The following is a 23,352-nucleotide window of genomic DNA, read 5'->3' as shown; positions in this document are numbered from 1 at the left end:
AATTGAACCCGGGCCCCTGGTGCTGTGAGGCAGTGGTGCTAATCACTGAGCCACCATGTTAGTCAAAAATATATTTAACTCAGGTTTAGAAATATCGCAAGACACTGCTGCCAGCCTGCTCTCTGGGGAAGAGAAAGTTCCAAAGAAAGGATTTTTCTTCCTGTGACTTAAATGGACAACCTATTTTTAAACTGTCCTTTTTTGTTCCTCAGTTCTGAGGAAGGGTCACTTGACCCACAATGTTAACTGATTTCTCTCCACGATGCTGCCAGACCTGCTGAGCTTTTCCAGCAACTTCTATTTTTGTTTCTGTCTAGTTCTAGTCCACCGCTTTCATCATTGGACACAGGAATTGAGCAACTCAGCCCTTTGAGCCTTATCAAGTTCCCTCAGGATTTTACATGTTCCAGTTAGATCGCTGTCCATTCTTCAAAAACTCCAGTGGATAAAGGCACTAACTGTTCAACCTTTCCTCTCAGAAGTCAACAGCACACCCAGGAATCACTGAATTTCCTCATAGCGTTTTCACAACATGTTTAAGCATCGACAAAATCTGAATATACTATAAACATTGGATAAGTAGTCTGTGCATACACAGAGTAGAGAGGACAAAACATTTGATTTTGGCAGAGGAATAAAGTGCAGATTTATAAGTGATTGGGAAAAGACTCAGCAACAACATGAGGAAACAGACTTTTATGGAGCAAATGGTTATGATCTGGAATGCACTGCCCAAGAGTGCAAAGGAAGCAGCTTCAATAAAGGCCTTCCGAAAAGAATCCGATAATTATCAACTAAAAAAAAACATTTGGAAAGTCACAAAGTAAAAGGTTTGGGAGTGGGGCTAGCTGACTTGCTTTAACAGAGAGCCAGCATGAACACACTGAACTAAGTGTAAGGTCCACGAAGCTGATTTGCTTAAGATACCCCAAAATTTGTCAAACTGTACACTTTCCAGGCCCCTTTGACAAAGGGGCTTGTTTTCCTGGCTGTGCTGAGACTCCATAGAATCAATAGGGACTGTCATCAATAATGTGGATGTGGAACCAGGAGGGTCAGGGGAGGAACAGATCTGATTCTAGCCTCAGCTGGACAGCTGATCACCCCCTTCCACTCTCCACCTAAACTCTGCAACTCTTTGTGGGGCAGCACTGTGGCTCAGTGGTTAGCACTGCTGCCTCACAGCACCATGGTCCCAGGTTCGATTCTCAGCCTTGGATGACTGTCTGTGCGGAGTTTGCACATTCTCCCCGTGTCTGCGTGGGTTTCCTCCGGGTGCTCCGGTTTCCTCCCACAGTCCAAAGATGTGCTGGTCAGGTGAATTGGCCATGCTAAATTGCCCATAGTGTTCGGTGCATTAGTCAGAGGGAAATGGGTGTGGGTGGGTTATTCTTCGGAGGGTCGGTGTGGACTTGTTGGGCCGAAGGGCCTGTTTCCGCACTGAAGGGAATCTAATCATATGAATCTAATCTGCAACAAAGCAGCCCAGCCTGCTCTCCGACATCCCCTCCCTTGAAGCTATTGCCTCTTTTTTTTGGGGGGGGAGCGCGCGGGGAAGGGTTTAAATGAGCAACCTCAGCACATTCTGATTGTAAATGAATTTGTACCAGAATTTGGGCCCAACATGCAAAGTTTTGGCCTGAGCAAATCCAGGATATATAAGCAGTGCAGTATCAGACTATGTCCAAGGGGTGACAATTCAATGTGTCTGGCACTGCTCCTCTAACTGATGAGTATTATATCAAGTTTGAGAGAGACTTTGACTATCTTTCCATCAGGTAGGAGAAACTAAAAGAATATAACAAATGTCCATGAAATAAAACAAGGAGAATTCCGCAACAATCACAAACATAAAACAATCTGATAATCCATTTGCTTTGCAACCCAGCATAATCCACACATTCCATAGACATGTTGGAACTAGAGGCAAATCATGCAAGTACTGCTTAAAGCAGAGCCATGATGAGCCACAAACATGCAGAAATTGCTGAGAAAGAAAAAAATAAGACTTACTATGCACCCAGAAACCAAAACAAAAGAGGGTTTAATAAAAATGACAAATATAAGTGAAGAGATCACGTAAAATATTAAAATTCACTTTAAAAAATAACATTGCTTTTTCACGCATTTCTCAATTCAATTTTTCAGCTTCAGTCACTGCGCATTTAAAGTTTTGATTAGATGCTCTACAGTGTGGAAACAGGCCCTTCGGCCCAACAAGTCCACACCAACCCTCCGAAGAGTAATCCACCCAGACCCATTCCCCTCTGACTAATGCACCTAACACAATGGGCAATTTAGAATGGCCAATTCACCTGTCCCATACATCTTTGGACTGTGGGAGGAAACCGGTGCACCCGGAGGAAACCCACGCAGTCACAGGGAGAATGTGCAAACTCCACACAGACAGTTGCTGGAATTGAACCTGGGTCCCTGGTGCTGTGAGGCAGCAGTGCTAACCACTGAGCCATCATGCTGCCCCTGTTGCTGTTGGATTCATGAAAAAAAAAAGGGATAAGGAAAAGGAATGCAAAGTTGTTTTCATTTACTGGGCTTGCTAGCATATTTACAGCACATGATGCTGACTGAATAAATCATGCGAACAAGGATCCTGCAGATAACCAGATGAATTGCATCGCTCTGCTTCTGAGCACAAGCATTCCAAAACAAAACGCTAAGCAAGAGCAATTAATTGTTGCTAAGTTGTTAAGAATGGAATCTTAACTCTGCACTTGTTTTACAGGTACTGTGGGGTCAGTCACTGCTGGATTAATTAATGTCTAACATGAAGGACACAGTAAGTTAGGAACGTGGGGCCAATGACCAAGCTAAATTCTGGGCTACAACAGATTTCTACGTTGACTGAGCTCATAGCACAAGGACACTTACAGAAACAAACTCCTCAAAGCTGATCTTGCGATCTTTGTTTTTGTCTCCTTCAATCATGAGATTTTCAACGATTTCTCGTATTCTGAAGCCAGGCAATGAAAAATTGGCTTCACGGAAAAGATCACGGAGTTCCGAGTCATTAATGTAGCCATTGCTGTTTAGATCTATCCAGATAAACAAAAGTTTTATAATTAAAAATAAAACAAAACAATCATATGTAATACTTGCCAATTTGGAAAAGGCCAAATCAGCTCAATTTCCATCTTCAAATGCATCTAAAAGATTACACCCCCTGGTAATCACTTAAGGTTAAAACCAATTATAAAACATATTATAAGTTTATGCTTACAATTTGCATCTGTCTGCAAGTATGTTTTATACCAATAATGAAAAGTACATCTCAGTCTTGCAAGTGACATGAAAGACATTTAGCACATATGCCTATCATGGTGCATTTAGACACAATGTTTTCTTCCTGTCTACGCACTTTTAACTGCCAAAAATGTTTGCTCCATTTCACCATGCTGTCAGAATTCTGAACGCTCAGGTGAAAATGACAGTGAAAGTTTGGCTTTCATCACATTGCGAGGTTTCAAGAAACAAAACGCAATTGACTCAAAAAGTATACTTGAGTGCAAACTGTAAATTGAGATCAGAATAAACAAATCACCAGAGGTCCGCATTTAATCTTGCTATCCTTTTAAGTGACATTAGGACCATTCAATTAATGACTTCCTTTAGTATTTTTCAAGAAAGAGTTGGATAGAGCTCTTAAGGATAGTGGAATCAAGGGTTATGAGGATAAGGCAGGAACAGGATACTGATTGAGAATGATCAGCCATGATCATAATGAATGGTGGTGCTGTCTCGAAGGGCAGAATGGCCTACTCTGCACCTATTCGTCTATTGTATTAGAAGCTTATGACATTGATATTATTATTGACAAAATGGAACCTCAAACTCATTCATGGAAAACTTTTGAGGGTGGAGTACGAGGGGTAAATTTCTCAGGAAGCTCCCTCCCTACTTTTATTCATTGGCAGGGAACAGTAAGTCTTTTTGATGCCACAAGTTAAAAATGCATGCTGCTGAATTAGAAGCAAACCAGTCATTGGTTGTAGGTCAGTATTAAAAATGTGTATGCTTGAGTCCTTCTTCCAAGTTAACAATGGTTGACCAGTATACACAAAGGAAGACCCTAAATCACCTCCCACAAATTGTGTAGGTTTAAGAAACCATCCTACAAAGGAAAAGCAAGTAGTAAAAGACAGGGAGAAACTCCGAGCAGTCACCATGATCCAGGCAAATTACTGGACCTGTAGACTGATGAGCTCCCAGGACCAGTTGGCCTGCATTTGTGTGTCTTAAAAGAAACAGGCACAGAGGTAGTCCAAACATTGGTTAAAAATCCTCACATCTGTTGGATTCTGAAAGAGTGCATTGGAAAATAACAGATGTAAGTAAAGCCACCATAGCCCCAGAGGACCAAAGTGCTGCTCTTTCAGAGTGACAGAGAGATGATTGGTGGGGTGGGGTGAGGGGGGGGGGGGGGGGGGGGGGGGGGGGTGTTTAACATGAGGGTCACCATACCTTGGGAGAGGTACATGCTTGAGAAGGCAGGACCTTCATGGTGAGTCAGTCATTGTGGGAACTGAACCAGTGCTGCTAATGTAATTCTGCATTGCAAACCACTATCCAGCTGACTGAGGTGGCTGACCCCCAACAAACATAACACCTTCATTCAGAAAGGGGGGGAAAATAGGAAGAAGGAAACTGTAGACCAGCTAGTCATAGGGAAACCACTAGAATCCATTATCGAGGTGGTTATAGCAGGATACTTAGAAATCAGATTCAACATGGTTTTGCTTAATGGAAAATGTGGTTGAACTAATCTGTTTGAATTTTTTTTGAGGAACTAACAAACAAAGCTAGATAAAAGGGAACATGTGGATTTTGCATACTGGGATTTCCAGAAGGTATTATCAAAAGTTACCACGTGAAATAAGAGCTGATGTTCTGAGGGTAACATTTGGATAAATGATTGGTTAGGTTAACAAGGAGAAATGGGTCTTTTTCACCTTGGCAAGCTGTAACCTGTGGGGCGCTACAAGAATCATTGCTGGATTGTAGATATTTGCAAGCTGTATCAATGTCTGAACATTGGGTCAAAACTGAAGTTTGTTCGATTTGCTGGTGACATCAAGTTACATCAGAAAACACATTGCCAAGAGGTAGTATACAGCCTGCAAAGAGATACAGATTGGCTAAGCAAATGGTCAAAAACACAGTGGATAGACTTTAACGTGAACTTGCTGACTTTGCTGGAAAAACACGGAATGATGTTACCGAAACAAAAATACATTGCAGATCTGAGTGGTACAGAGGGATCTCAAAACACTGGTACATGAATCACCAAAAGATATTCCATTGTACAGCAATGCAAATGGAAGGTTATTGTTAATTATTAGTCTCTGGAATATAATACGAGGGAGGCTTTATCACATCTGTACTGGGTGTTGGTGACAGCACATCTGGAATACTGTGCCCAAGTTGGTTTCCTCATTTGAAAAGGAAACTAGAAGACATTCAGAGAAAGTTCACTCAATTGAATCCAGGAATAAGGGGTTTAATAGGTCGGGTCTGTATCTGTTGGAATTGAGAAGCGAGGAAATTTTATTGAAACAAATAGTCTTCAGCAGATCTAATAGGAAACTGGAAATGTTATAGAATCCCTAGTGCAGAAACAGGCCATTCAGCCCCTCAAGTCCGCATCAGTCCGCCCGAAGAGCATTCCATCCAGACCCACCGCCTTACTCTATCCCTGTAACCACTGCGTTTCCCATGGCTCATCCTCCTAACCTGCACATCCCTAAACACCATGAGCCATTTCCAAGACCAATCCACCTAATCTGCACATCTTTGGACTGTGGGAGGAAACTAGAGCACCCAGAGGAAACCCACGCAAACATGGAGAATGGGCAAACTCCACACAGACAGTCGCCAGAGGTGGGAACCGAACCTGGGTCAATGGAGCTGTGAGGCAGATACGCTAACCACTGAGCCGCCAAGCCATTCACGCCCCCTCTTGTGGGGGGAAGCTGAGTTCCAGGGGACTCTGTTTGGAGTTGGTGATTTTTCTTTCTCATAGAGAACTTTAGTGTGGAATGGTCTTGCAGAGGCAGTGGAGGCCGGCTCATTGAATTACTTCAAGGCAGAGTTCAGATAGATTTCTGATCAATACTAAAGTTAAGGGTTATTGGATACCAACAGGAAAGTAGAGCTTAAACCACAACTAGATGAACTATAATTTTACTGAATGAATGAGTATGAATGGTTTAATTGTGCTTCTAAGTCTGATATTGAAAAGGGAATTATAACGCACTAACTGTAGCTCCAGTAAATGAATCTGGTGCACCAATATTAATGGTGTACACTGGCTAGAACAACAAGTGGCCATACTGAACACTGTGGTTACAGCAACTTCATTTATTTTCTTTTAAGAATTAGAATTAGAATTCCTACAGGGTGGAAACAGGCCTTTTGGCCCAACAAGTCCACACTGACCCTCCAAGGAGTATCCCACCCAAACCCATTCCCCTACATTTACCCCTTACTCATGCACCTAACCTATATCCCTGAACACTATGAGCAAGTTAGCATGGCCAGTTCACCTAAATTGCACATCTTTGGACTGTGGGAGGAAACTAGAGCACCCAGAGGAAACCCATGCAGACACAAGGAAAATGTCAGAGGCGAGAATTGAACCCGGGTCCCTGGTGCTATGAGGCAGCAGTGCGAACCACTGAGCCACTTTTATGCAAATGAGGCATATCCCAATAAAATAGGATTGATTTAGTTGGGTTGGCAATGGGTATGCACTTAACACAGCAACGTGGCATGCAAACCAAAAGTGAAACAAATAATTCCATCAACTGGCAGCATTGAGGACATGGTTTATGTTGCTAGCTTATAGCATGAGGGAGTCAAATAAGTGGTTGGTCTTCAGGGTTCATGCAGTTACAGCAGAACATTGGTCCACCATCATTCTTCACCTAGAGATATCATCAAATGATTAGGAGAGCCACTTGATGGTACCACAGGTAGATCCTGCTTCGTGAATAGCCATGTTTATGTGACTCACCAGCAGTGTGCTTTTACAGTTGGTCAGGAAGCAGTAAGCATCTGAGGGCTACTCACCAACTTTTTTAAAAGCCTCATGGAGCTCTTCTAGTTCATCCTTTGCAATCTGTGTTACGGTATCCATTTCCTTTCCCACCTATATAATCCAATCTCAGGGTCTGGATTCAAATCTGCAGGGGGAAAGAGAGAGAAATATTCAATTAAGACCTTAAACATCAGAACCACCTCTTTGTACTCTCGCGCAGACTGAAGCAATGGGAGCGTGGTTACAATATTTTGCTTAGTTTCCGGAAACCACAACTGCTGACAGAGACAACTGTCCTGTGGGAATTCAAAAACAAATTGAATCATGGGATTGTTATGGTGTAAAGGGAAGCCATTCAGCTTATAATCTCTGTACTTGCTCTCCAAATAAATATTTCATCTTGTATCATTCCTCTCTAAGGCAATGCCCTCCACATCTTAACTGCACGCTGTGTGAAGTAGTTCACCCTTGTATGGCTTTGCCTCTTTATTCTCAATCCTATCAGGAACAGTTTGTCCCCCATCTCTTCTGTCGGGACTTCATGAATTCGAATACCTCGATCAGATCTCCTCTTGGCCATATCTTTTCCCAGTAAAAAACTGTTCAAGTTCTCCAATCTCTCTTCATAGCCATGTTGCTCACCTGGAAACCGTTCTAATAATCTGCACCCTGCTCCTGAAGACTTATGCTCAAACATTAGGCTCTGATTGCATGAGTGTTAGGACCCTAGAAAATGGCAGAAAAGGAGACACTGATCTGCTGGAATTTACATCAGTAGCTGCACGTGCAAGTATTGGTGCCACACTTCTATTTCATGGAAACGATGACTTCCAATCTGCAGAAACCAACCTTCAGATTTAACAGGAAACCTCATTGATCAACTTCAGAACTCTCAAGCACCCCAGATATCCACTTATTTTAAGCAACTTGCTTCCCCCCCCAGTCATTCGGACAGCCCTCCACCATACCTCCTCCATTCCTCACGCCACTGCTCTAAATGCTCCCCTCAAACATAATAAAGACAGTGTCACCCTTTTCTTTACTTTCAACCCCAATAGCCTCCACATCCAATGTATCATCCTGAAACACTTCCACCAATTCCAAAAAAAACAGGACATCTTCCCCTACCCATTCCTCTCTGCCTTGCGCAAGGACAATTCACTTCACCACTCCCTGGTCCACCAAACTCAACATCCTCCTCCACCTCCACCTGCCACATCCATATCTTCCCCTGCAACCGGAAAAGGTTTTCTCTACATTGGTGAGACCCAACGTAAATGAAGGGCACATTTCGCTGAGCATCTCAGCCGGGCCTGTGAGGGCCAGCCTGGCCTCTCGCTCACTACCCCTTCCCGACATATTTGTCCTCTGTCTCCTCCGTTGCTGCTGTGAATCAGACCACAAGGTGGAGGAATACTACCTTATCTTCCGCCTGGGCAGCCTTTAGCCTGGAGGACTCAACATTGAGTTCTCCAACTTCAAGTACCTTCCCACCCATCCCCCATCTCCCTTCCCAACCCTCCCTTCCACTCCACTTACCGACCCTTCCTCACAGCCACCACCTGGACTCATCCCTCCCATTGACCAACCAGGTTGTATCCACTACCAGTATTCACCTATCACTACCTCACCATTCCGCCCCTCTCCTGAACCTCTCCCTGCCTCCCCTTTATCTGCAGCTCCCCCTACCATCATCCCCAGTTCTGAGGAAGGGTTACACTCGAAATCTTGACTTCTCAACCTCCTGATGCTGCCTGGCTTGCTGTGTTCTTCCAGCCTCCTGCTTGTCCATTTTGGATTCCAGTATTCGCAGTTTATGTCTCTGCCATTAGTTTCAGCCTTCACCATGATCAACAAACCAGGACCAGGCCAGTTCTAAAGTTCAAAAATAATGACACAGACTTTCCAAAGACCAGAAAATCAGATGGGAGTTGCAAATGGGGACTCTAAAGTCCCTATTGGTGCAAATTCCCCTACATCTGAGAGCTTGTAAAAATATCTATTCAAATCAGAGATTTGGGAGGGTTCCACTGAATTTTAATAAATAGTTACCCAGGAATAAAAAAAACAAACAATTAAATACCTAGTCCATTTCCAAGGGACTATTAAACTGATCTACCAAATTACCCCATGAAACCCTCAACTACACCTCTCCTAGACCCTTCCCCACCCTCCTTGTTTCCTCACCTCCTCATACCCTGCCAACCCCTATGACCCAACAACCCATTCTGCACCCTAGCCTCATAGCTCATGGACTTACCCTTTCAGAGGAGTTAAAGATCACACAACACCAGGTTATAGTCCATCAGGTGAATCACCTTATGAAGTTGCAGCGCTCCGAAAGCTAGTGCTTCCAAATAAACCTGTTGGACTATAACCTGGTGTTGTTTGATTTTTAACTTTGTACACCTCAGTCCAACACCGCCGTCTCCAAATCATGCCTTTTAGAGGAGCTATCAAAATGGCTGCTTGCAATACTGGGCCCTTAAAATCACAGAATATGGCAACTAACTGCTATGGAAAAGGGGGCGTCATTTGTCTTCCTCTGATGACCCTGCACTAGAAGGAACTTGTCAGCGTTAAGTATGGGCTGTGTATTTCTGAAGGCACCCTGATCAGAACCTCCTGTCAGAGATGCAGAACACTTTCATCTTGTGAACAAAGAACAGGAATGTCAATCTGTGTGCGATTACAACTCTTCAGAAAATCCACTTGACATGTGAGACAAAAGGCTCGCACTACAAAATGTATACACAATCTTACAGCATCATACAGCATGGAAACAGATCAAACAAGTCAAGCACCCACACGCACCAATTCCCAGTCTCTCCTCTCCTTGCTATGAAAGAAGCAATTCCATTGGCAAATAAGTAAAACTGCTCCAAGGTAGTTGGCAAAAGGCAACATTTTTTTAAAACCGCGTGGTAAAAGAGCTGACAGTCCATTCGACCTGAATAACTGCAGTTCGGTGAATGGACCAGCAGTGAGAAGTACAAAATAATTTCAAAAACTGTTCACATGCTGCTTATCCAACACCAAATAAGACAACAACATAGCAAAATAATCCAAAGTTCTTGAGGCGAAGAGAAACCAAACGAACACTGTTACTGAGCCAAGGACAACAATATTAGGCCACGCGGTTAAAGAATTAGGCTGGAAGGAGACTCTTGAAAAAATGGAGAGACTGGGGATCGGAGGCAGGCAATTACAAAGTTTGGGATTATGGCAACTGGAGGAAGAGTCAATGCTACAGCACAGGAAAATGGAGTGAGACACAGGAATCTGGGGAAACATAAGGAACCAGAGTTGGAGGAAAATCAAACAGAGTTATAGGGCTGTAGGAAGTTATCGAAACATGACCGATTTAGAGTGTGATTTCCAAACCCCAGGCCATTCAGTATTCCACAAGAGGAGGGTATGAAAATAAAGGCTAGCACTGACAGAATAAACTACATGATGAGTCCTGACTACTCTCCTTTTAAAACAGGTCTGCACTTGTAGCTACATTCAAATCTCAGGTGCCTCTCAGTTAAATCAGTTCAAATATAATCAATTTATTCAGTTATCTTCTTCTTAAATGGGTAAAATGTGGGTACAGAGTTCTTTTCTCCTGCCAAGGTTTGATATCTACTGTTGAACTTGGTCTCAGCATTGCACAGGAACTGGAAATAGAAAGACACGAAGGGAGAGACTTAGTCAGCTGTCTGGTTTCTGATCGACCTTACCTCCCCTACCCTCCCTTTCTAGACAGCTACAGATGCACAAGTGTCACGTGACTCAGACAGAACTAACTGGCTTGTAGTCAGCTCTGATACCCACTCAACTAATATCAGACATTAACAATGGCCACTCAGAAAAGGTAACTGATCACTTTTAAAAGTTGTAACCAGTAGCAATAGTTACACAAACAGCAAAAGTTATTGCCTGGAGTAGAAAAAGAGCAGAGCAAAGTGAGGAAAACATTCTTTCAGTGCAGTGTAACTGTCCTAGTACATTATTCCTCTACTATATTGTGTCACACAAAGTTTGAACTGTTGCTGGGCAGAGGTCAATGTCAGGAATGCAGTTTATGTACACACACAGCATAAAGTCTCAAACGGACAGCGTGGCAACGATCGAAGCTAAAGCAGGGGGAGTCTGGAGGTCAGCAGTGCATGTACACAGAGTTTTATCCACTTTATGAACAGCAACTCTGAGAAATGAATCGGGGGGGGGGGGGGGGGGGGGGGGAGAAGAGTGCCTAACAGCACTGTTAGGGAGTTTCAGGATTTGATCCAGCAACAGTGCATATAATTCCCAGTAAGGACAGGATGGGATGTTCCCATGCATCTGTAGCCTTGGTACTTCGAGGTAACAGAGGTCGTGTGTTTGAAAACTGTTGCTGAAGGAGCCAGGTTGCTACAGTGCATCTTCTATATAGTACACAGAGCTATGTATGATGTTTTGGTGATGGAGGGAGTGAACGTTTAGATGACGAGCCAATCAAGTGGGCAGCTTTATCCCATACGGTGCCAAGCTTAAAGTCTTCTTGGAGCTACACTCATCCGTGTTTTGACGGTATTCCTTCAGATTATGGGCAGTCAGGATGTTAGTTACTCCCTGCAGAAGCCCTAACCTCTGACCTATTCCTGTAGGCATATTGCCAAGGTTGATCAGGTTCAGTTTTTGGTCAATGAAAATCCCCAGGATATTGATACCCGTGGAATTCAGGAACTGCATTGCCACTGAAAGTCAAAAGGGAGATGGTTAGACCCTGTTGTGCTGGACAGAGTCATTACCTGGCATTTGTGTGACTTGCCACTTATCAGTGTGGAGCTGGAAAAGCACAGCCAGTCAGGCAGCATCTGAGGATGAGCTCTTCAAACGTCAACTCTCCTGCTCCTCAGATGCTGCCTGACCGGCTGTGCTTTTCCAGCACCACACTTTTCATCTCTGATCTCCAGCATCTGCAGTCCTCGCTTTCTCCTAATTGCCACTCATCAATCCAAGCCTGGGTATTGTCCAGGACTTTCTGCATATGGACATGAACTGTTTCAGTACTCCACTTCTGATCTAATCATGGCAGGAAACTCATTGATGAGCAGCTGAAGATTGTTGGGCCTACCCTGAGGAACTCCTGGGACTGAGATGATTGACCTCTAACAACCACAATTTGTGTAAGGTAACGTTTTTGTAAAAACATTCAACCTATTTTTTGAAGCAACCTGCTCACAGACATTATTAGACACCTCTGGAGCATGTGGGACTTGAATCTAGCCCTCTCAGTCCAGGGCCAGGGACTCTACCACTGTGCCACATGAGGGCCTTTTAGTGATGCGTATGATTCCAAGAAAGGTTTCACCTGAGTCCCATTGACATCAACTTTAATTGGCTACACATATAAAGAAAGTAAAAATTCTATGCCCCACCACAATTCTAATTTTTATTTCATCAAACCTTTCAACTCAGTCTTTCTCCTCTACCCAAAATATACTCTGCGATGAATTGGATACAACTGCATGATTTGTTCGGCCATTTCAGGTGACAATTAAGAGTCACCCATATTGCTGTGGATCTGGAGTCAGATCAAATAAGGTCAGATTTTCTTCTCCAAAGGCTCAGCAAGTCACATGGGTTTTTGCAATAAATCACAGAGTTTCAGGTTCTTGTTGCTGAAACTTGTTTTTAATCCAGATTTTGTTAATTGAATTTACATTTCACGAGCTGCATGGTGGAGAGGGTGCAGTGGATTTGAACCCATATCCCCACAGTATTTAAAAAGCAGCAAAATACTCTGGATGCTGGAAACCTGACATGAACGAGAAATATATTGGAAATACTCAGCAGGTTTGGCAACATCCAGACAGAAATATCAAGTTAATGTTTCAGGTTGATCTTTTATCAGGATCAATCATTTGTTTTTTCACTCATCCTCTCTCAAGTTTCTGATTCACAGTAAATACATAGAGCTACTGTTTAAAATAAGGTTGAAGAAGTTTTCCATCCTATACCCATTAAAACATTTTGCAAGAATACAAATTTAAGTGAAAACCAACAATTACACAAAAAAGCTTCGAGAAAATGTGCCACTTTTCAGCTGCGCTTTTCCAGCAACATATTTTCAGCACTTTTCAGCAATAATCAAGCTCTGTAATACCACATTCGAAAAAGTACCAAAAAGTATGTCTATCTCTGATTAGTTCCCAAAATCTGCTCCAGATACAGCATAAAGCAGAGATGGAATAAGTTTATTCCATCAGTTTTTATAGTTTCATCATCGGTAGAATGGAGAACAGAAAAACTCTTAGACGGTGGGCAGTGTGCATTGATATGAAGGAAATATATTCAGGAGACGGAACACACTCCTTCTGAGCGAAGAGGTCTAAAAGGAAAAAGTTGAAAAGCCCTTCATGATTATACTTGGCTTGAAATACTGAATCATAACAGGCAGCTTCCTTTGAGTCAGTGATAATAACCATTTGAAATTGACCATTTCAGAGACAGATGTGGTGTATTTTTGGAGGAACATATCAATTTATAATAAAAAAATACCAGGACCCAAAAAAGAGGAATTTCATCATTCAACTTTTCTGCTCAGGACCTACTCCTCATTTGGTAGCTGTTTCTACGTTTTGATTCATTTCCATTCAGTCGATCAAGTATTTACAATTCAGTCGAAAGGTGGCCAATTGCCAGAGGGGACGCGTTGCTTTTTCAGGTGAGACAGGACTGTGGGCACACCCTCTGGTGTTTGACGTGATACATGTGAGACTATTCATTTTCCCCATTCTGAGTAGATTGATCACACCTTTTACCTACACTAGCAAGAGGACTGGGAGAATGCATTACAGTCACACATTTAAAAAAAAAGGTCATTATCACCAACAATCTGAGCAGATTAAGTTGCACCTCCTCGGCAATTTATCTCATTTACAATCTTGGGCTGAATTCAAACAAACTTCCCAGGTGAGATCATCAACACACACCTTACTCCAACTAAAGCGAAAGAGCAAGATTACTTTCAATAAAGGAGTTACATCCTTTTAACAAAGCGGAGGAAAATAAAAGACTAACTAATGAGGAAATTTGGTCACTAAAATAAATCTAGTGGTGGAACAACTGTGGAACACAAGGTTCACTTTTCCCAACAAGAAGAAGAATTGCATTTCAAACATGTTTGCTGCAGACAGTACAAGTCAAATCTTGAATATTTCCTTCAATCAACCATTCCACCTCCACACAAAGACTCGCAAATTCCAGGTGAAGAGCCAAAAGGTGTCTCCTAAAAAAAAGCACCTAAATCCTCAGTTTCTTTTACTTTATTGCTATGTGCAATATTGTAATAGATCCAGATGAGCAGGGTCACTCGTGGGTTCAGTGCACTACTGCACCTTAAGAACCCTCTGCCACTGACTCTGTAAGCAAGTGAAACATCCCATTTCCTTTGAGATTTGGTGATGAAATGTCTGAAAACAAATCCCACCAGCTCAGCGAGCAAACTGACAGCCTGACCCCCATTTCATATTCACCTCATCAAAACTCAAACCAGCTACTCATTCTCCCCCAAACTGCAGAGTGTATAGACCAATACACTAAAAGCTTGTCTCAAATCACTTAGCTACTCAAAGACACCAGTGCAGTCACCGGTGAGACAGTGGCAAGGAAATAGTGTGAGATTGGTGCTTGCTACAGCTTTCAGCTTGAATACTGAAACTCCACCTTAATCCTGCTGTCTGCGGCAATCTTCACCTTTTAACAATCAAAGTCATCTTCCCGTTTTGAAATGCCGCAATTCTGCACAGAGCAACTTACTGCTTGATACAATAAAATCCTACCAAAAGCAAAGAGAGAGTTTAATCTTCAGATCTAGTTTAATAATAACAATGAACGCTACTGAACGCCAGGACAAACCGAGTGAGGCATCAAATCAAACCTGAAGTCAATTATCCTGCAAGACCAAATGTCACATTTTGAAAAGAATAGACACAGATCAGCCGAAATGTCAAGTTGTTCAACGCTTAGAAAAAACTATTAAACATTTCACTGAGCCAGACACGCTGATAAACACAACCATCACCAAATCATTAACTTACCGAGACTGTTCTGTGGAACAAACAGCAGAATAACTTCTCTCAAGGCAGCCTCCTGTTTAAAGTAACAGCTGGTAGAATACTCTCCCACACCCAACTGGCTCATTGTACAGCATTCCGAACTGCTGTGCACAGAACATTAAATAACATGCCACAACATACCTAGGATGTTAGGAACAAGCACTTTTTGTTGCACAACTGCTTCAAAGATGAGATCTCTTCCAATTTTGTGCTTAGGCTAGCTATGTTTATTTTTTTTTCAAAAAGCAGTTTTACATTTACTGTACATAATGAATGGATTTTAAGCCCAATTGTCTCCCCATCCCACTACCCCAACCCCTTCTCAGGGATTTGGATTCCTTACTAGCAAGCAGCTTCATAGTTGTTATGTACTTTTTCGAGGCATCGGTTATCCAACTGGGGAATGTTAGCTGCATATTCAATTCTGGTGACTGTGACAACCAAGCCTACCATCTGCATGTTCTTTCTTTGTTTCACAAGATAGTCAAAACAATTAGGTTCCCTCAGACCATTTGACATCTTTTAACGCCAGTATTACACCAACACAGCCAAACTGTTTGCCAGGATTCAGGCTGAAAACCTTTCTAATGACTTGTGCTGACTCCCATTGTGAAGAAGAGTTTCCTGCCTATGATCTGAAGGTTTTTTTTTGCCCCCTCGGTCTGCAAAATATACGAAAGTGCCATTTTGGGTTTGCTTTCTCAACCTTATTAAACATCCTACATGTCTGTAACATTTCCTGTAAGACATCCAGTCAGAGTTGAGGAATCTCTCAAATTCTAGTTCCAACATGGATAACAACTTACTAGAATTCCTACAACCAAACCTCTCCACCCAATCTTGTCCCAGAGGTCAGAGTTTAATTCTTTTTGTATTTACTCTTCCATGAGATACAGCATCATTGGCCCATCCTTGAAGTGAGTAGCTTGCTTGGTTATTACAGAATGGTATATGTGACTCAAGTGAAGAATGGTAATCCAAGGGAAATATCAGGGATGATCATTGTGCCACAGAACAGTAATCTGGAACAAAATCCTGCCTGTTGAAGTCCAGGAATGGAAACTGGCTTAATATTGGATTGTCCATGAAAACGGTCATGCTGAGAACCTTGAGACACAAAAGACTTAGCCTTTAGTCTGTAAACTCCACCAAAATTTCCATTTTCTAGTCACCAAATTCATCTCTCTTCCCTTGGTGTGGTATCTGATCCCAAGGTGGGCAATCTAGCCACATATCAGCCACATACCTTATTTCCAGGCCCAGAACACTGCTCAGAGCCCCCCTCCCTCACCTGACCCACTGCTTAAACTTCCCTCTTTGCTGACAAACCTCCTGTCTCCTATCCCCCATACTGCAGGTCTACTAAAATGCTGCTGCCCACGTTTGAACGTGCACCAAGTTAGTTTCCCCTCCCAGTGTTAAATGACCTTTATCAGCTCTTGGCCATTAAGTACCTCTACCCTTGGTCTCAAGTCTCTCAATTGGTTTGATCCTCTTCCAGCCTTGATCTCTAACCTTCAAGACTGGCAAGTCTAGACTTACCAATGATCTTGGGACCTCTGACTTCAGCTACCTACCTCAGTTGTCCCCTCATTTCAGACTCTCCATCCTCCTTTAAGATTCTCTTTAAAAGTCTACTGCTTTGACCAACCTTTTGGTCATCTACCCTAACATCACCTTGTGGGGCTCAGTGTCAAATGGTGTTCGAGATCATTTCATTGTCGATATTTTCTCAAACCATTCAAGCAACGTTATTACACAGCTCTGGAGTAAGTGGGACTAGAACCCAGGCCTTCTGAATCAGAGATATGGACACTACCACTGGGTCACAAGAGCCTTTAACATTTTTCGTATTAAAAGATGAGAAACATGCTTCACCAGTTTGGATGTTGAGACTTCAAGTGAATCTCATGAAGTCTCTATATACTTTGACGTGACATAGGTGCAGATGAATAAACTCATGCAGAGAGAGCTTAAACTCCCAAATCACAGCATCCCACCTAATAGGCTGAACACTTTTGCCTCCTCTAGCCTCCAAGTCGCAGTAGTTTGAGACCCGCCATAACAGTTAAATGTTGCTCCAAGCTACAGAATACTAATTGCTTTTATATGCTTTGTAAATAGTCGAGTCTCCAACTCTGAATAATGCAGACTTTTAAACTCATCTTAACAAGGCCAGCCCAGAAAGCAAGACGAAGGCTGAAGTCTCTAAAAATATTAAATTGGCGCAAGTTGTTTCCTGTGATGGAAGCAAAATAATTTACTGAGCCAGAATTCCACAAGCAAGCTCATCCTGTGGTTAAATGCAAACCACTTAAACATTAAAGAACTCGAGAAAGTCAATATTTATCTAGTTTTTTCTAATGTATTTGAAATCACATTTGATATTACATTAAAGCTTTTAGCACAGACCACGATAGCGTCCTACAGTAGATTTGTCTGCCTTCAGCTTGATTCTGTGCAACCAAATCTCTTGATCTAGCGTACATATTAACATGGTATACAATACAGACCTGAGCCCACACCTATCCTGACACACAGACTGGCACCACAATCCTTATTCATTCAACAGGTTGGGTCAATGAATTTTACAGCTACTTAAAAATTTTGAAGACCAAATCCTTGTATGTACATTAAGCTGGCATATGGCCATTTTTGAATAAGAGTAGTTGCTGTTCATGTTGTCAAACCAGAAGAAATGAGAGCTTATTGAATTTTTATTCACTTGTAGGACATGGGCATCACTGGTTGGGCCAGCATTTATTGCACGTCCCTAGTTGTCCTTGAGGTGGTTGTAGTGAGCTGCCTTCTTTAACTACTTCAGTCCGTGTGCTAAGGGTTGACCCACAATGCTGTTAGGGAGGGAATGTCAGAATTTTGACCCAGTAACACCGAAGGAGTGGTGATATATTTCCAGGTCAGGATGGTGAATGGTTTGGAGGGAAATTTGCACGTGGTGGTTTCCCATGTATTTAGTGTCCTTGTCCTTCTAGATAGAAGAGTCATGGATTTGGAAGGTGCTGATGAAGGATCTTGCATGACTTTCTGCATATTGATAGTAGCACAGCGCGTATTAAGTGTTGGCAGTGGATGTTTGTGGATCTGGTGCCATTCAAGCGGGCTGCTTTGTCCTGAACTGTGTCAAGCTTCTTGAGTGTTGTTGGAATTGCATCCATCCAGGCAAGTGTGATGTATTCCATCACATTCCTGATCTGTGCTTGTAGATAGTGGACAGGCTTTGGGGAGTCAGGAGGTGAATTACTCACAGCAGTAGTCCTAAACTTTGATCTTGCTCTTGTCACCAATCTGTTTGTGTAGTGGGTTCTGTTGAGTTTCTGTTCAATGGTAACTGTCAAGATTTTAATAGTCAGGGAATTCAGTGATGGTAACACCATTAAAACTTAAGAGGTTGTATTATCACTTATTAGAGATGGTCATTGCCTGGCATTTGTGTGGCACGAATGTTACTTATCACTTGTTAGCCCAAGCCTGGATATTGTATTCATCTTGTTGCATTTGAGCATATCAGCTTCAGTATCTGAAGTCGCAGCAAATGGTGCTGGACATTGTGCCACCAACAGGGAACATTCCTATTTCTGACCTTATGATGGAGGGAAGGCCATTGATGAAGCCTCAGATATTACTCCGAGGAGCTCCTGCAGAGATGGACTGGAGCTGAGATGACCTCCAACAACCACAAACATCTTCCTACGGTTCCATCTTCCAACCACCAAAGAGTTTGACCCGATACCTTTTGATTCGACTTTTGCTCAGGCTCCTTGATTTGGCCACACACAGTCGAATAAGACCTTGATGTCAAGAACTGTGACTCTCACTTCACCTTTGGAACTCCTCTCTTTTGTCCCTGTTTGAATTAAGGCTCTGATGAGGTCAGCAGCAGAGTGATCCTGAGCAGGTGTTGCTTGATAACACCTTCCATCACTTGACGAATGATCCAGAGTAGACTGATGGAGTGGTAATTGGCTGACGGGGGGGTGTGGGGGTATGTGAGCACGTGCGTGCACATGCGCGTCTACATACTTGGGAAATTTTCTACATTATCAGGTACATGCCAGTGTTGTAACTGTACTGAGACAGTTTGGCAGCAGGGAATTATGTAGGTGGCATTGTTCCATAGACACCTCTCCAAGAATAAATCAATGCCTAATAAGCAACGTTACATATAAACATATCAGGATGGCACACCAGGAAAATAGAACAATCACACAACGGAGCATTCAAGGGCACTACTCAGAGGTTGGGGGCCAAATAAAGGGAGTTTTTAATGTGGCCTGACATGGGAGCACTTGATGCAACACTAGGTGCCTGAAATGATATGTCTACTCCTGACAAACTCTATCCTAAGCAGCAAAACTAAAATTACACACATACACATCACACTCACTTGAATTGTATACAAGTAGCTGCCTCAGTGTCAAAGAGGGTGGTGCTGGAAAGGCAGAGCCAGTCAAGCAGCATCTGAGGAGCAGGAGGATCGATGTTTCAGCCCTTCCTGATGACGGGCATATGCTTGAAATGTCGATTCTCTTGCTCCTTGGATGCTGCCTGACCTGCTGTGCTTTTCCAGCTCCACACTCTTTGACTCTGTCTCCAGCATCTGCAGTCCTCACTTTCTCCTGTTCGACAAGTTTCATCCAACTAGTGCCAGATATTGCTAGGAGAAGCCATACCTCTACAGCAGAAGGTTGAGGGGTCAAGTCCCACTTTTGACGTGACCTCGGAATCCAGCTAGACGTTCAGCACAGCTCTGAATCTTCGGAGGTGCTGTCTTTCAGATGCAAAATCCATTGGAGACTTCTTCTGTTCTGCTCTTTCAAGTGCCGATTAACAGACCCTGGCACTACTTTACAGGAGGTAAACGTCGATTTTGCCTATCCTCGGATGCTGCCTGAATTGCTGTGCTCTTCCAGCACCACTAATCCAGAAACTACTTTACAGGAGCAGGGGCATTATCCCTGGGGGCTTGGTCGCTATTTTAACCCTCTAGCATCTAAAGAACTGATTACTCGTTGCTCCAAATAGAAATTGCTGAAAAAGTTCAGCAGGTCTAGCAGCTTCTGTGGCGAGAAATCAGAGTTAAATGTTTCCGGTCCAGTGAGCCTTCCACAGAATCTTATTGCTGTTTGCAGGAGCATGCTGTGCAGCAACAGGATTCGACATCAACTGCAATGTCAGGTCATGTTGCGGCTGTACAGGACATTGGTCAGGCCACTGTTGGAATATTGCATGCAATTCTGCTCTCCTTCCTATCGGAAGGATGTTGTGGAACTTGAAAGGGTTCAGAAACGATTTACAAGGATGTTGCCAGGGTTAGAGGATCTGAGCTACAGGGAGAGGCTAAACAGGCTGGGGCTGTTTTCCCTGGAGCGTCGGAGGCTGAGGGGTGACCTTATAGAGGTTTACAAAATTATGAGGGGCATGGATAGGGTAAATGGGCAAAGTTTTTTCCCTGGGGTCAGGGAGTCCAGAACTAGAGGGCATAGGTTTAGGGGAAGAGGGGAAAGATATAAAAGGGACCTAAGGGGCAACTTTTTCACACAGAGGGTGGTATGTGCATGGAATGAGCTGCCAGAGGAAATGGTGGAGGCATGATAAATCAGATTTGATTGCAACGAGCCCCTTGAGCGAAAAACCTGGGGACAAAGTCTTAATCCAAACAAACACAAGATGCATTTCCAAGTGGTTTCAGATAGTGCCAGAATCTGTCGGAGTGACTGCCTGATATAGTGCCCAACTAAACTTCCACTGCACTAGCTGAACTAAACACTCATCTATCTCAACATATGGAGTTAATTTGCTCCAATTCCCTTTGTTAAAGATCAGTCTGATACGGTACTTCTGAAGGGCAGAGGATTAAAAGGCTCACAAATGGAAAGCTCTGGATCTCTAGCACACAATAACAATTCCCATGATGCCAGCACAGGACGGCAAATGTTTGAACAAATGCTTTCTGATGACAAAAACTGTCAACAGCACAGTTTACTCTTCCATGGTGGAACAATATTGAACAGGTTTAAAGAAAAGCTGACACCAAACATAAATGCTGGAGTATCTGATTACTGTGCGTGTTACACATTAATTTGCTTGAAAGAGTTTGGCTGAACATTTTTATTTAAAAAATTGCCAATTTGCTGGTTTCTGAAATAGCAATTTGACCTGTCTGGATTTATTCCCCTTGACAGATCTGAATGTACTACCCTGCAGCATTTAACTGTTTCAGAAAATAAGTCTGGAGGGTGTTCTGAACCCCACTGCTTAATGTGAAACACCTTGATAAATCTTTGTATGAATAACATCCTGCAAAAAAAATTCAAAGGAAACTATTTGTATAATGTCTTGTACAACCTCAGGAAATTCCAAAGCTCTGTGCAGACATCAAAACACTTGGACATTTAGTCACTCTTGCAAAAATGGGGAATGCAGCAACCAATCTGCAGTGTGCCACAAAAGCCATGAGGTAAGGAAGGAGACATTTTGTTTTCTTTAAAAGTGATGGGTGAGGGAGACATTTGTCCAGGACACCAGAGAAAAGGACCCCCCTTCCTCTCCTTTGAGTGGCACCGGGAGATTCTTTATGCCCAGCTGAGGGGGTGCAGATGACATAGCTGATGCCAGCAATTCTGACAGTATCGCATTTTGTTTGTGCTGCATGAAATGCCAGTCTGGATTAGCCAGCCACGTATCAAGAGAGGTGCAAAGCCACAACCTCCTGTCCCATAAGTGGGAGTGATGCCAACTGAACCATTGTCCTAACATGCGATAACTTGGAAAAGCGAGTATAATTTTGGAATGGCAACTGTTATTAAAACAAATGAGTCAATCTAAAAACTACATAATTTATACACACAGCAATCCATGTATATGCTCAGTAATGTCATAATTTTAAACCAGTAATGTAAAAGAAATATCAATCTAAACTTTAGAGTTCACTTAACTGAAAACCTTTGCCTGTTCTCTCAATTTCTTAGAAATATCTTCCTTATTGAGACAATGGTGTAGTGCTACTGTCACTTGTCTAGTAACCCAGAGACTCAGGATAATGATTTGTGCTGGTACAGGCACGTTGGGCCAAATGGCCTTCTTCCATTACACTTGAGAGATAGATTTTAGAAACGTTGCATTATAGGCAGAAGCACTAACAGAGAGATTCAAGTACATATAATCCATTCACCGTGTGGTGCTAGTAGACAGAGGTTAGACAGTCGCAGATCAGATCAGACGAAGTTTGGACTCTCTGCAGTAAGTCCTGTTTGGTTCCTGTTCCCTAATCAGAATATACACAGGAATACAAACATGGCACAAAGTCAATGTTGAAAAGCTTCAACTACCACCATGTAGGATTTTTAAAAACCGCAGCAGCTTTGGTTTTAATAACAATAAAAGAGCTTAAAGTTGCCACCTATCATCGGTGACTGGGCCTCATTATTACACAGGGAGGTGACAATACAGGCACATTAATTGGAATACGTGAAGAAATAACATAGCCTCAACCAACCTGTGTGAACAGTACACAATGACACTGCAGGCCTCAGTATAAACGCATACAAGCATGTCAGAGCATCAGTTAGCTCAGGGATAATTAGTTTGTTTAGGATAGTGGCTGAGGTAAATGTTTGCCTCACTGTTCAATGAATATTAGGGAATAATCATGGCCAGCAAACTGGGTTTTGTTCATTTGCACATTAAAAAAAACAGACCAGTTTGTTGGTTTACTTAGTCTCATGTCACAACAGCGTTCTTCTCAGACTTGAAACAAGGCACAGAAAGCACATGTGTGATATTGCATTGGCCAGTATACATTGCAAAATGGTCACGATCTCAGGCTGATGCTGGAGTTAAACCCACCTTTGGGTAGTGAAGACATTGTGCAGGTAGAAGATATGAGGTCCCCACTTACAGTGGCGACTGAGGATGGTGAATCTGCAAAGTGCATCTGTTGATGCAGTGAGATTTGTAACACCACACTTTGGAAAGATTCCAAAATATTGGACACCCCAAAGCTGCAAACAGCAGAACAGATTATGAATGCCTCACCAGACCTTGTATTTATTAATAACCAAACAAAAAAGCAGGAATTGCTGGAGAAACTCAGCAGATCTTGCAGTATCCATGGGAAGAAAGCAGAGTTAGCGAACCAATTCCCATGACTCATCAGAAGAGGAAGGTTTATGAACCAGTTCCTATAGC

The 23,352-nt window shown here is 42.7% G+C and overlaps 1 protein-coding gene across 4 annotated transcripts in view; it reads right to left on the bottom strand.

The window, feature by feature from the left end:
• The window catches only part of LOC122557098 (plastin-3-like), a 115,354-nt gene that overhangs the window by 55,122 nt on the left and 36,880 nt on the right, over positions 1-23,352 (bottom strand). For 3 of the 4 annotated variants that reach the window (XM_043704396.2, XM_043704398.2, XM_087992204.1), the window contains exons 2-3: positions 7,087-7,199; positions 2,890-3,053 (exon numbers count right to left, since the gene is read on the bottom strand). In XM_043704396.2, the coding sequence (XP_043560331.1) occupies positions 2,890-3,053; positions 7,087-7,153 (231 nt within the window). In that variant the 5' untranslated portion in view covers positions 7,154-7,199. Of the gene's footprint in view, positions 1-2,889; positions 3,054-7,086; positions 7,200-15,126; positions 15,251-23,352 lie in introns of those variants that run through there. The other variant, XM_043704397.2, reaches the window with a different exon arrangement.

The sequence above is a fragment of the Chiloscyllium plagiosum genome, unplaced genomic scaffold (genome assembly GCF_037043375.1).
Source record: "Chiloscyllium plagiosum isolate Xiang-an unplaced genomic scaffold, Cpla_swu_hap1 HiC_scaffold_11, whole genome shotgun sequence".
In the NCBI taxonomy this organism is placed as follows: domain Eukaryota; kingdom Metazoa; phylum Chordata; class Chondrichthyes; order Orectolobiformes; family Hemiscylliidae; genus Chiloscyllium; species Chiloscyllium plagiosum.
This window is presented reverse-complemented; position numbering and strand designations above follow the sequence as displayed.